Source organism: Phalacrocorax aristotelis, chromosome 4, assembly GCF_949628215.1.
Source record: "Phalacrocorax aristotelis chromosome 4, bGulAri2.1, whole genome shotgun sequence".
NCBI classification, from domain to species: domain Eukaryota; kingdom Metazoa; phylum Chordata; class Aves; order Suliformes; family Phalacrocoracidae; genus Phalacrocorax; species Phalacrocorax aristotelis.
In genome coordinates this window covers 48,707,603-48,722,189 of record NC_134279.1, presented here as the reverse complement: position 1 = coordinate 48,722,189, position 14,587 = coordinate 48,707,603, and the positions used below count along the sequence as shown (strand labels likewise).

Here is a 14,587-nt window from a genome sequence, read left to right as displayed (position 1 = left end):
GCTTACAAAAGTCACAGAGAGTCTGTTCTCCAGCTCTGTGGCTTGTTGCAGATTTTGACCTGTCCCAGAGGTACAGTCAGGAACTTTCACAAGTGTTTCATTCCATCACTATAATTGCTCTTTAAAGCCAATTAGCAAGAAATTCTCTATGTTGCCTTCAGGACCCTTGAAGGCAAGAGCAGACTGGCTCCTTGTTTCAGCTTTAACTAATACAATAAAGTCTTGGTTGATTGATCACCCCAGAGAAACTGATGATAAGAAACAACTATCCATCAGTAATTTACCTGCACCCAGGCATGTAATAGTTACAGATATAATTTCATTCCATATTGACATATATGAAGTTTATTCTCAACATTTGTAATAATGCAGTTTCTCTCATTACAAAATCCTGTGTGTAATTCACACAATATCCAGTTCATGGTATGATTACACAGATTAATGATTACGGTACATTTTGCTAAAAAATAATTCAGAGCACTCAGTAAAGAACTACTATAAATGCTTACAAAGGAGAAGCAAAACTATCAGAGATTTTTTGCTTTGCCTTCATAGATGCAGTGATCACCAAAAGAGAAAAAAGTTGTGCCAAGTGGAAGAACTGATCACTTGTACCTTTCAGAATCAAAGAAACCTGAAAACTACATGAAGATTTGAGACTATCAGTTACCTTGCAAATGATACAGAATACAACCAGATCACTCCATCACAGGCATTACTGTTACTACCATAATTTTTTTTGCACTGTTGCAATAGAATAGTTTCATCCGAGTAGAATAGGCTCTAAGATTTGATGTTTAAAGGCCTGCACTCAAAGATGAACATGAAGTTCACAGGTACTGGAAAAGTAGAGCAACTTAGGGCTGTTACAACATCTCCTTTGGTGAAACAATCAGCAACAACTTTAGTTTCAACAACTTGCTGGACTGCCATCAAAATATCTGATTTAAAAACACCTCAGCCTAAATAGCTTGGAAGTTGAAGTTTTCAGAAAAATAAATTCTTGAATTTGCTTTCATTCTGATCCAGCATTTGGCTTCCTCTTCAGCTTAATCCAGATGCCATTACTTGGTCGAAGAACAAGTTCTCCAGTTATACCAAGCTCTTCAGGCTTTTGACATGAGTCTACCCAAAAGCGCCGCAGGATGAGGGCTAGAAGAGCTTTCTCCTCTATTTGTGCAAAGCGCTGACCTATGAGTTACAGGGCAGCAAAAAAATAAAAAGTTGTTATTGTCAGGTTGCACCAACAGCTGCTGCATTTGCATGCTCACAGTGATACCCCTAGGAACACAGGACAGCATGGGCAGCTTGGCACGGGGAAGACAGGACAAGACCAGCAGGCACATCAAGACTTAAATTTCTGACACACTTGCTGCCGCCACAGTTACCACACCAAAAGCAGCATTCTCACACTACAAGGGCTTCCTCCTCAGCTACCTACCAATGCAGTTCCTGGGGCCAGCTGAGAAGGGCACGTAAGCATACGGGTGCCTTCCCTTACAATTTTCAGGGAAGAATCGCTCAGGCCTGAACTCCTCTGGGTCAGGAAAGATCTCTGGATCTCTATGCAGGGCATAAGTTATGACAATAACATTTGTGCCTTTTGGTACCTGATATCCTCCTAAAGAGAAAAGGGAGAGGGGTTGAAACAACAGCAAATAAGTGACTTTATATACAACAGCACAGTAATAAAAATAAAACAATCCTGCCCTTTACTTGGGAAACACCTACACTGGGGAAATGGTAGCAGGACAGGAAGTGGCAAACACAGGACACTACTTACTAATACAGCAATCCTCTCTCAAGACACGGGCAAACAGCGGAACTGAAGGGAAGAGCCGAAGGGCTTCTTTCATAACACACTCAAGGTATCGAAGCTTCTTCAAATCGTCCATTGTAACAGGACGCTCATAGGTGCCTGTCCAAAAACAAAGAGGGGAATGAACAAGACCAAAACTCCCCAGTTTTGGTTAAATAAATTCATCCCACCTCCTTCCAGGAACTCTTATCACACACCAAGACCACATAGGAAAACCACATACACTGAACATGCATACCTTGCATCAAAGATGTAAGGTTGGCCGTACTCTCCTCCAAACCCTCCAGCACCTGTCCCAATCACCTCTAGCTAATGACAGCTCAAGAAGGGCCACAAGACATGTTTCCACCTCCCCTTCTACATCCAGGCTTATAATATATCATATCCCCACTCAAAAATGCAACCACCACCACAACCCCAATGAAGGGGGAAATGGAAACATACCAAACACCTCATCCAGTTCTCTGTGAACCTTCTTCTGGACTTCAGGATTATGTCCGAGTAAGTACAGGGCCCAGTTCATAGCAGCTGCTGTTGTATCATGGCCCTAGAGGTCCAGATTTACAAATAAATTCACTTCAATGCTATTCCTGTAGTGTTATGAAGTAGGCTTTGTAAATACTTAGGTGCACAGGTAGCATGGAAAGTGAGACTTAGTAGTCCCATGACCAGGAGAAAAACAAAAATAAAGAGTGAAGAACTCTATCCAACATGCTGATTATCAGGATATAAGATGACCCATGACTCTGTCAGCTGCCTGAAAACTGACCAAAAGGGAACAGCATTGAAATAACCTAAGCAAACATCCCTCTCCTCTGCTACCCAGAAGCTGCATGAACTACCAGTATCTACACAATGAAACAGATGCATATTTGTCTTGTTGGACAATGTCCAGTGAACAATGTAACATCTGGGGGGGGGGCAAAAACAACCACAGGAGATACAAATGTACAGAGTCTCTAACCTTTACAAAACTAGTCTCTGTTCTCTAATCTAATGGGTCTAATGAGACACAGTACAGTGGCCATAGGAGGGAGTACTTCTTGATTTCCTATGAGAAAGAGATCAGCTAATCTAGTTCTCAGCACCACATAAAAACTTGGAAAGGAAAGAAAAGAAATGGAAGGGGAACAAAAAAAAAAAAAAGGTGGGGAAAATAGGGGAACAGGAAAGGGAGAAGGACCAACAAGGGATTTCTGTTCTAAAAAGGTGCACGTGTGAAGTTCATGATGCTGCACCTCTGTAAAATCCAGCTATGTAGTAGTACAGGAATGGTTAAGATGGGAGGAGAGTTTCTCTAGGTTACAACAGCAGTAATATGACTGAATTAAGCTCTTCTGAGATAGAATTCAGGTCCACCTAATGGAGGTGTGTGTAAAACTTGTTAAAGTCTTGTTTAGATCCTTCACTGGACAGAGAACCAGACCTAAGAAGACAGTACACCAGTGCACAGCTGACAACAGAACCAGGAGGTTACAGCCGATGTGGCAGGGGACAAAATGTGAGGAGAGCTGACAAAAATAGAAGGCAAAACACTGAAACCATTTAGAGCTCTCTTTAGCATTAATGAGGTTTGCAGCAGGAGCTGAGAGCCAATGGCCCACATCAGCCAGTAAGCTCTTATTACTCTCGCCTGCTTTCATGAGTAGAGCCTGCTCATACAGGCAGGGCCTGCCCCATGTGTATTGTCCAACATTTCGCCAGGGCACGCAATTCTGGATTGAATGTTTCTATCCTACAGAGATTTCCTCTTAGGCTTCCAGGCTAAAATAACTTCATACCAAAAGCAACCTCTTGAACTAAGAAAAGGAAGAGTCACTACCTGCAAATGGTGAATCTCAGGTTCCTGGCAGGGGACGGGACGGGACGGGGACGACCAAAACAAAACAACAAACAGTGGGTTCCTTGGGTACCTCAAACATGAAGGTATCCACTTCCTCACGAATATCTGTGCAGCTTAGCTTGTTCCCTTCATCATCTGTTGCACTCAGCAGCATGTCCAGGAAAGCTTTTCTTTTCTTGGGGCCACTTTCTTCACAGTTGCCATCAGTATCACATTTTGTTTGCTTGTTGTTTTCAAGTTCTGCAGCTTTTTCTGCAATGACCTGAGATTAGAAACATTACATTAGATATGATGCACACAGCACATGCAGGCAGTCTACATCACATAGGTTCGTTCCAACTTATTAGAACAGCAGCATCTAGCAGTCTACATGAGCTGGTTAGCACAGTACTCAGCACTAACTTATTAAGTTTAACTGACTTTTCATGTTAGTAGGTGAAATATTACCAACCCCTCTTGTCCCAAGCAAGAGAATGAACCTTGAATAGCTTTTGTGTGATCAAGAAAATAGATAGCCAAACTACGCAAACAACCTGTTGATTGTCAGAAAGTGTAAACACATCCAGACTATCTGGAACAAGCCAATTGTGAATGCCAACAATAGCGACAGCAAATCAAAAAACATCACCACAACTTGAGCAGACTGATCACCAAGAAGATAGTCTCTACCCTATCCAATAACTAAGGAAAAGATCACAACTCCAAACTCTGGGGAACTCAGGACATTGAAAACAAGCCAGGGCACCCCACAACCCCACATCAGGACTACACATAGCACAGCTAGAACCACTACACTAAAGCTTCCCAAATTTTTTTCAGTGTGAGAGCAATGGTTAAAGTTCCCTTTTTTAGGTCAAAGCACAGCCCCAGTGATAAGACTTTTTGCTGTCACCACCTTTGTTATAACAGCAAAACAGAACCCTTCAATAAACTGGTATTGTTTTCAACACTAACAAAATAATTAAAAATAAAGGCTGTAGAGTAGGCAATTCTGTTCAGAGGAAGCACTGAACAGGAAAACACAGTTATAAAGACACATATTGTTTCCTTCACTGAACATACACATTATCAAGACTCATATTGAACCACCTTTTGCCTCAGTACTTTTTGTCAGCACCTACTGTAGGTGATATTATTATTTACTGTTCCTTTGTCATCTTTTAAGATTTCGCTTCTTATATTCAGTGCACCAGCCCAGCACTGGAAGAGGGCGTTACCTTAGGTCCCTTTAAGACCTAAGGTAATGCCTCATGCCTCACTACTGCAATTCCCAATAAAAGAAAGCAAGACATGAACTACTTAGACAAAACAAAAAGTCAGTGTGCCTCATTAGATGTAGGAAAAGTTCAAAGATTACTTCCTTTTTCATGGGCATTGACACAATGACATCATGGGGTACCTACATCTATTTCAGGGAAAGCAGACTCTATGGTAACATCCTAATAGTAGATTTGGGAGGGCAACCATTGGCAAGAATAGAATGCAAACTATTTGGTGAGAGAAAGGGGTGTTACTTGCACAGCCTAACATGGCGAGAGAACACTGCATTTTATGCCAAGTCAGTGACGTATGCTTAACAGTTTCTGTGTCAAAGTGTCTCACTGCTGATGTGGGGCCCTGCATATGTTTGCTCATCTTGGCAGTTCTGCTCTGAATAGGGGAAAATGAATACAGGTTTCCATTCCTAAGGGCTGGACCAAGTGGCATTACCAAGCAGAGTCCTATGCTTACACTGCTACAAACTTGGCAGTGAGCTGTTGCAGATGATTTAGATGTGGAAGATCTGGGGCAGAACAAGAGTCCAATGAATTCCTATTGTATCTTTCAATTGTCAAGGACCTGTAAGCCCTGTTACTCCCTTGGTTAAATACAACAGAGTTCCTGACTGGGAAGTCAGCTGTTTTCTTCTTTTCAGGTAATTTTCAGGGAATTCCTCAGCACCCCAACAGAGAGAGAGTTCTACTCTTCATAGATGCATATAAAGGGAGCTGAACCTCACCCCCATTTAGAAGCTCTCTACTGCGCACAAGACTTTGCTCCAAAACCTAAAATGTACCTCTAAAAAAAGTAAAATAAAAGAATCCATACTCTATCTGTAAAATTGTGAAGGATCTTGAGGTTCCTCTTATGCTCTCTTCCTTCCTTGAACAGCATATATAGAAGATCAGGCCAAAGCCAAGGGCTCTTCTGTCGCTGTTGGATTAGATCACTCATCCTAGGGGCACAACAATTACATCACATAAAATACCTTGGCAAAAAAGCAAATGTACAGCGCACTTTCAAGAACCAAAAAAAAAGTTCTACCTCCCCCAGTGAAGCAGAACTTAACATTTGGTGTGGTTTTAAACCCATTCATCTGAAGGGAAAGCTGTTCATATTTGTTTCCTGATGTCAAACCAAATCAAACTTTCTGTCACCTGTCCCAGCATCACCATGATTTGTATCTTTAAGCATTGATCTCCAAGAAAAGCATATTCACATTTAGTGGGAACCCTCTTGAAACAGACATATTATGTCATCCAGTCCAGTCCCACTCCACATCAATATTGACCATGCTGAAAAGACAGGTACATCCTGAAAAGACTACTTATGCCAGTGTTCCAAAACATCTGCCCCATGACCTCAAACAGCCATCTGAAAGCATCACGTTCCTACTTGACTGTCCAGATACCATATATGACAGACAGCACATGAAAAATATTTAAAATAAAGAATATGAGACTTCAAGTATGCTCAAACACAACTGAAGTACATTTAGAAGGGCTGATTGCCATTGCTAGTCACCTCTTGCACATGCTTTTTGCTGCAGAAAGACTTTGAGGAGTAATTATTAAATATAGGCCAACTTCAAGCCTACTTGCAGTTCAAATTGGGAAAGGCCAAGGAACCAATGACAAATCAAACCCCTTTTTGCAACACATCTTCTCAACAAGCCCCATCAAAGGCTAGGGGTGAGATGCCACAAGCAGCTACATCTCATCTAGGCTGACACACCGGTGTAGTAGGAATACAGGCCATGCTTTTCCTAATCCACTGGACAGTCACATACAATCTGAATGGCGTAAATAATGCTGTGAACTGCAGCGCAACAGTGCCTCATCTTTAACATGCTGTCTAAAACAGCACGCTCCCAATTCTGCTAGTCATGCTGATGCAAAATGTTGCAGCTCCATTTTTTTAACCTCCTGTACCAATGGATTAACTGAACGGTAGCTGATGCCTCTTCAAAGCCTCAGCCTCCTGTTGTGTGTACTCGTACCAGAAAAATGCATCAAAATCTGCAGAAGTTTTTCCTGCCTTCTTGGCTTTCTACCTCCACCTGTGACCCCTCAGCCCTCCCTCCTGGCTCACAGCAGATTAACTCATGACACCAGCCGCATCAACTCCAGCCCAATGACAGAGTAGCCAAGGAAAAGGTCCATTTACCTGTAGATAGCACGAACATACTCAGAATCCTTATTCTCCTGAGCACTGACATTCTTGCCCATTGCTGTTTCTAGAAGGAAATCATCAACGATTCACGAGTGCAAAGTGCAGAGTCCCTGTACACAATAAGTTACTACTGCTTCCAGCTTCTGACTATCACCACACTGTCCCTTGGACAGATCAACACACACATCCCTTTCCAGGTGATGAGCTCACTTTACATTTCTGTGCCCAGGAACCCTGCTCCTCAGCAGAGCCTCACTTCAGACTGCTACCCCTGCCCTGCCTGTCCCACAGACTCACCTGCTCACATGCATTCAAGACACCCTAGGAAAAAGGATGGCCTTGGGAGGATGGAAATGCATTCACACAATATGCAGGAACATTCCTCTTCAACACAGCACGGCACAGCTGTACTCATGAGCCTCTGCATCATTCACAGCCCCACCACAATAACTGAAGAGGACTTACCACAGATGATATCAAGGGCACACAGAGTGATGTACAGAAACACATCAAATGGTTCCTTGTCAACATGTTTCTCAAGTTTCTCCAACAAAATACCTCCTTGTTCATTCATAACCTCTAGAAAATCAGTTAAGATTGCAAAGTGGAATGTGGGAGTTATCATCTTCCTCCGTGACCGCCACTTGTCTCCAGTGCTGCAAAATTAACAGGGAGAAGGAAGGGTTAAAAACTCCAAGTCAAAAGTAAAACCCTCACCATCTCAGGAAGCACACAGTAAAAACTGCAGCCTGGAATACCTTCACAGACGGACACACTGTAGGTGACCCTTCAAGCTGTCCATAGCACTCCCCAGAAGGAGCAAAATGAGAATATTTCTCACTCCAGCTCCCCCCGAAGCACAAGCCACCATTTCTATATATAGCTGCTCACAACAAATTGAGATGCCAACAAGCCTTCAGGCAATACAGCCTTGTGGTTGCTCAGTGCACAGGCTCAGAAGCATCAAGCAGAAGCCATCTATAGGACAAACTTGCTATTCAGCACCAAGGCTTCAACTCATCACATTGTCTCTGTGAATCACCATTCATGCTTGCCTTTATCCACTGACTAGGAGATGAGGGTTGCAGAGAACTAGGGTCCATGGACATTACACAAATGACTGCCTCAAGGTCTGGCTACAAAGTACTTCCTTGGAAACAGGCAACCGCCTCCCACGTGTCAGTGAAAGAGCATGGAGCCACAGCGGGTGACACCAGCTTCCTAAGGCTTCTTTTTCACTTTTTCTGAATCACATGCCCCACAGGCACACAACTGGTAGCTCTGTTTACAGGGTAAACATTAACACCACTTCTCCTATTAAGCTGCTTTTGGGGCACTCCTCAGGCCAGCTTATCTGCTTGCTGTCTACCACTACTGCCCTTAATAAGCGGAGACTGGAACGTTCTCCTCGATTATGCTTTTGCAAGCCCAAGGAAGTCAAAACCCCTCCAAAAATCTACTGGAGACAAAACAACCAGTAAGGAAGATGACTAACGGTGATGATATACCATGCCTGACACCCACGGACCTCAACTCTCTGCACTTTGCCACCGATTATTGCTTTCTTAGGGGCCATGAACAAAACACAGAATAAAAGGCATTCCTTATCTTCTCATATAAACTTGCGCCTCCCACACCACGTGATCACAGCTGGCTTTTACAACACCATGGTCCCATCACGAAGTACAAGAAGCTTACCTCTGAGGGACCCAAACAAGCAACAAAGCTCCGCTACTAACAGGTGGACCCTGACCTTCTTGCAAATACACAGAAGCAGCACAAAGACACCAGAGCCACTCTACTCTTGAATATCTGCATCATCCAGACCAAACTATCCTTGACCCTCCCAAGACTGGAGGACACCAAACCCTTACACCACTGCTCCTCCCACCCTCTGCTCCTGACTTGTGCTCTTACCCAAGCTCACCACTTATGAGCCTCCACTTCATGAGGGAAATGAAGGACAGGGTGCAGATACTCTCCCATCCTACTCCAAAGCATCACTAGCCTCAGGCCCATCCTACTGGTTTGCAGCATCACCAGCTGAGATAAGCAATGCACACAGTCTCAGTTCTGCCACAGTCGAACCACCCAACACGCATCACAACATTAAAAACATCCAGCATGCAGCCTTGCAGACTAAAAGATACCACTTGCCATAGGTTACAAGTTCCCAAAAACTCACATTCATTCAAGTCCCTGCGCAAAAAAGAAACAATGGCAAAATTTGCCAAGAAATAGATAATGCCAAAAGATTTTTATCAGACATTAGCTGCTAAAGAGCAACCAAGACCATCACAAGGAATAAGACTCCTACAGCTATCATCTACATCTCTGTCCAGAGATACACACAAGTATTCCTGTCACCAAGCCCTCTTCCTATCATATACCCCGCAAATTCCAAAAAGACAGCAATGCACCTGCATTTCACTATACCTCGTCAGAAGCCCAGTGCCCAGCCACGGCTGCAAGAATTTGTACAGGTACGATTTTTCTATGTGTTTCGAACTGCTCAGAATAACCTGTCAGAAAAAATGGAAGGAGAGGAAAAAACATCACTTGTTAGATGGAGATATTTCTTCAGCTGAGATTACTTCACACAGCCTCAGTTCCTCCACAGAAAATGCCCCAAACCTCAGCAAAATGCACAATATTTCAGTACAAGCTGGTACACAGGGGGAACATTGAGTTCATATCCTCAAGACTTTCAAGTAAGAGAAACAATGAAATACTCAAAAATGACCACTTCCAGTCCCTTTATCCTCCTGAAGAAGAAAAATCTGTGTTAGAATGTCACAGGCAGAGCTCAGAGAAAACTCAAAGGTTTCCAGCCTTAACCAAACTCACAAGAAGTATTATCTCTTCAGTAAACACTCCAACAACCAACCAACTCTGTCTTCCCAGTTCAGGGACAATCATTGTCAGTAGCAAAACTAATGAGTACATTTCATGGCATCAAGACAGACTCACTAAATTCTAATGCAGGAGTCAGACACAAGCATTGCAACCTGCATTTCATAATGTTCTATCCTTATTTCAGAGATCCCATCTTCCCTATCTGCTTGTCTGTTCCAATCTTGGGAGTAGAAGGTTTCACACGTGTGAAAACAAAGCTAAAGGAGATGCTTCTTTTATAAAACATACCGAGTCAGTGCTTTCATTTGCTGGCCATCTTCAGTACTTATTTTTTTCCAAAGAAAATATTCTTCTGCTTTTAGCCTTTCTTTAGCACTGGGTCAGAGGAAAATCTCAAGTAAGATCACTAACTTTTTTTTGCAAAAATTAAATTAAAAGAATAGAAACTAAGAGGTTGAACACTGCTTTGCAGGACAGTAGAATAGACAGGAGACAAGCACACTCACCTCCACACTGTCAGGGTGATACAAAATCATGACAGGCAGTGGTCCTATCCAAAGTTTGAACAATGGCCAACTCCTCAACTGTTCAACAAAAACTTGCAGTTGTTTAAAAAAATCTGGAATGAAAAAAACATATTAGAATTCCTAAAAAGGGGGTTTTGCTGAATAAACAAGACTCCTGTAATGAACTCTTTTTCACCATATGCACTGTCATTGTGTTTCTGTTGTAGTTTTATCTTGCCACTATGACCAAGGTGCATGTCTGCACTCTTGAAGGCACTGTATTCTAGAGAAACCCATCCTAGCTGTAGATAAGGCAGTTTGACTAAGCAGTCTCAAAGCACTGCAGTATGGGCCTTCTGTATTGCAATGCTCTTTGTACCAATTAGAGCGAAATCAAACTTTATCAAGGCTATGCTTACATTTTAGCTTATCTGACATTAGCCAAAATGCTACATCAAGACACTTTAAATACAGCATCGAGCCTTTTCCCATCTGAGACCTCATTGACAGGTACTACATTTGTGGTGCACACACAAGTGATGTCATGCACAGTAATGGCAGAGCACTGCACAGGAACCAGAATCACTTGAAATACCTAGTCTCTGGTAGCTGGACTCCTGAAGAAATCTTTGGACCCCTTACACTGCTATTGCTTGTCTGCAAACAAATTACTTCTGACTCCAACATGCCTAAATCCTCTTGCCCTCTCACAGCCCTACCCATCAGTGATCGTTCGCAATTCTAGCAGGGGCTTTTGACCGCTAGCTGCTCCACAGTTAAACTCCACTCTTGTCCTTTTAGAAACCTTACTGAAGAGTAAGTGATCACTTACAGGGCCACTGTGGATTTGACAATTCAGATATCCCCATCTCTAATGGCACAAAGGCTCATGGGATCATTTATGCCACAGTCTACCTGAGATACACTACTATTGTCCAGCTGCCAGTTGGGCTTAATAGCCATGAGCTCAACAATCCAGCCAATTTTCCACCCACATTATTACCCACTTATCCAGTCCGCATCTTATCAGTTTAGCGATGCAGAAAGCATGGAAGGGCATCACCAGCAGAGATAAAGAAGTCATTATCCCACTCTACTCAGCACTTGTCAGGCCACGCCTGGAGTACTGTGTACAGTTCTGGTCCCTGCTATACAAAAAGGATGTGGACAGGTTGGAAGGGGTCCAGAGAAGGGCCACCATGATGATCACAGGCCTGGGAAGCTGCCATACGAGGATAGGCTGGGAGAGCTGGGTTTGTTCAGCCTTGAGAAAAGGAGGCTCAGAGGGGATCTCATCACCATGTACCAGTACTTGAGGGGCAGCTACAAAGGAGATGGAGACTCCCTTTTCACATGGAGTCACATGGAGAGGACAAGGGGGAATGGACACAAGTTGCTCTTGGGGAGATCCCGATTGGACACAAGAGGAAAATTTTTCACAGTGAGGACAGTCACCCATTGGAATGATCTCCCCAGGGAAGTGGTTGACTTGGCCACGTTGGACACTTTCAAGAGTCAGCTGGACAGGGTGCTGGGCCATCGTGTCCAGACTGTGCTCTTCCTAGAGAGGTTGGACTAGATGATCCCTGAGCTCCCTTCCAACCTATGATTCCGTGATACTGCTCTTCCCTTGCTCACAGATACAGCTATCTCATCACAGAGGGCAATCAGGTTCATTCTGCAATTCTAGAGGTGGCGGCCACTATCAGGAATTTCAAAGGTTAAACATGCCTTTGCCCTTTCAGAAACCAGATTAAAAAATAAATGACTCCAAAGTCTCTGCAGAATTGAAAATTCAAAGGCCCTCAAATCAAAGAAAAAAACAAAAGGAAAAAAACTAGTTTCCTAATAGATACCCAAATACAGCATTCCCTAGTCTTAAGCAAAGTTCTAGTGATACCTCATTCAAAAGGCTTAAGACTGTCAGATTCTTTTACTATTTTTAATAGTTTTTTCCTAGCATCACCATGATTAAAATATCATAATTTTCCAGCATTTGCCTACCAATACCAATGAATAAAATCCCTATCAGATGAAAAGTAATTTTTCTTTCTGGTATAAAACTTTATTATTTTTTCTAAAAAACTGAGGTTTTTTAATTGTCATATTTTTAATGAAAAATATTAAAACCCACAAACTTCACTCACTTTTACATAAACAAACAAGAAAAAGATGGATGGTCATGGACTTTACTAAAGCATGAAGGCTATGTGACTCCTGCTAACAAAGGAGATGAGAGACTCCATAGAACATAAGAGTCTCCATCAAGTAGCTTTCTGGAAAGAGAAGCCATTTGTTTTTTAAAGAACATTTGAAAAGGAGGAAAATTAAGAAAAAATATTTCTCTCTCAGTCAGGCTCCTGTACACATCCTGACTATGATCCTGCTGCTGCTTCCCCAAAGTCAACTTCAGGGAAAGCTGCTTGCCCTCACTTCCAAAGAAAGATCTTTCATATCTGTATTTAGATATGGGGTTGGATCCAGAGGAAAGATGCGAGTGTGTTCCCGTGTGAATAGAGAGACCATGTCTCAGCATGTATCAGCACTGGACAATGTGCACATCCATGCTACATACTCAGATTCACTGCACTCCCGTGACCCAGATGCTCTCTCTTCTGGCAGCATACCTGGCAGTGCACCCAAAAACGCACGTGGACAGAGCAGACTGGCATACGCAGGCATCACAAACACACCAGAAGAGTCTGCTAGTCCACTGACAGCACAGCCAGAGCTGCTTTCACACCACAGACTCCTCAAGAAATATGCTCCTGTGCAAAATGTAAAGGGAACACGTAGCACATCACTGCTCTCTCAGGCACCTGGCAAAAAGAAGGTACCATTGATCGATGCAAGAACAGAAGGGTTTGCTCTGAGGGCTGTACTGCAAAAACCCAGGAAGTTCTTTTGCATTTAACACATAAATCTAAGGCACAGCTAATTTGGAAAATGATCCAGCAACTCAGCATGCTAATGTCCCTTGCACATTCTTACTTGGGGGAAGACAATTTTTTAAAGAAGTATTTTTCCTCCGCAAGCTAAAGCCTTGTTTGGATCACAGCTAACAGCCATGGGGACAGTGCTCTGTGTTGTGAAACAGCTCTTCCTGAGAGAGCACTCAGCATGCCTCCCTGTCATAAATACACATTCCACAGCATTCATGCTCCACCTCACCAACAACTGGAAATGGGTCCAAGTCCAGCACCAGCATCTGGAAGCCACTGTCAGACTGAACCTCCAGTGAATCTTGGACTGATAACAACTCCATATTTTGCAGTTCCTCTCCTTTCCCCTCCACTGCCCACGTCTCAAACAGTTCCCCTCTGCAGGGTGCCCACAGCCCCAGAGAGACCTAAAGGCGATGGCACGCCCTACAACCTGCCCCCAGCCAGGCACAGCTTGACCATCCAAGCACCTCACCAGCACTGGCTCCTCCAGCAAAGCCCCACACAGTGCAGGGACCTCACAGCTGGGCTATGCAGTGAGCTGCCCTTACCTTCTCCTCCCCGCTCCAAGAGTAGAGCGTTTCCCAGCACAGGATAGCAGGGGCTGATACCTGGGATTGGCTTCATTACCCACCATCGCCTCCAGTAATCCATCAGGGAGGGCAGGGAGCACACAGCCACAGCTGTCAACAGCAGAGCCATGACCCCAGCCCCAAAATGCAGCAGCTGGGGTCCCCCTGCAGCTCCCTCTACGACCTCCATTGCCGCCTCCCAGCCTCCTGCTCTAAGCCTTGGTCCCTACTGGGGAACTGCCACTGCCTCTATCTGCCACTGCCTGTACCTGCCTCTGCCTGTACGTACTGCTACCGCGCTGCAGCAGGCTGAGTGCGCCAGGATCCGGGTCACAAGAGTGGGAGGCGGAGCTGTCACAAGGCCTGGCAGTGCAGTTTCCTCCCAGGAAAATAAACAAAGATATAAAAAACACATGCAGAGAGGCAGAGCAACCACAGGGAACAGGGCCGTTTGCTTGCCCTCACTTGGCTCCTCTGAGTCAAGTGAAGAGTGAGGAAGTTCTTTGCAGTCCTGTGCAATACCTCAGAAGGAAGAGACACAAACCACTGTCAAGAGAAAGACCGCCTTTTTGCTGATTTGGGGAGGATGGATTTTCTCAACATGGCCTTTCTCCATC

The 14,587-nt window shown here is 43.8% G+C and overlaps 1 protein-coding gene across 1 annotated transcript; it reads right to left on the bottom strand.

Annotated features, from left to right (window-relative positions):
- Positions 1-329: 329 nt before the first annotated feature.
- CYP4V2 (cytochrome P450 family 4 subfamily V member 2) lies at positions 330-14,287 on the bottom strand. Its single transcript, XM_075091326.1, has 11 exons — positions 13,950-14,287; positions 10,457-10,569; positions 9,531-9,616; positions 7,560-7,750; positions 7,089-7,158; positions 5,751-5,877; positions 3,733-3,924; positions 2,264-2,366; positions 1,784-1,918; positions 1,442-1,621; positions 330-1,191 (listed from the first exon to the last, which is right to left on the bottom strand). Exons 1-11 carry the CDS (start codon positions 14,158-14,160, stop codon positions 1,016-1,018), a joined length of 1,584 nt encoding a protein of 527 aa, XP_074947427.1. The 5' UTR covers positions 14,161-14,287; the 3' UTR covers positions 330-1,015.
- Between the last annotated feature and the right edge of the window lie 300 nt (positions 14,288-14,587).

Coding starts and splice junctions, on each gene's coding strand:
- CYP4V2 (XM_075091326.1), bottom strand. CDS start 14,160: ATGGAGGTCGTAGAGGGAGCTGCAGGGGGACCCCAGCTGCTGCATTTT. Junction 9,617..10,456: donor ATCACCCTGACAGTGTGGAG/GTGAGTGTGCTT, acceptor TTTTTCTGACAG/GTTATTCTGAGCAGTTCGAA. Junction 1,622..1,783: donor GAGAGAGGATTGCTGTATTA/GTAAGTAGTGTC, acceptor TTTTCTCTTTAG/GAGGATATCAGGTACCAAAA.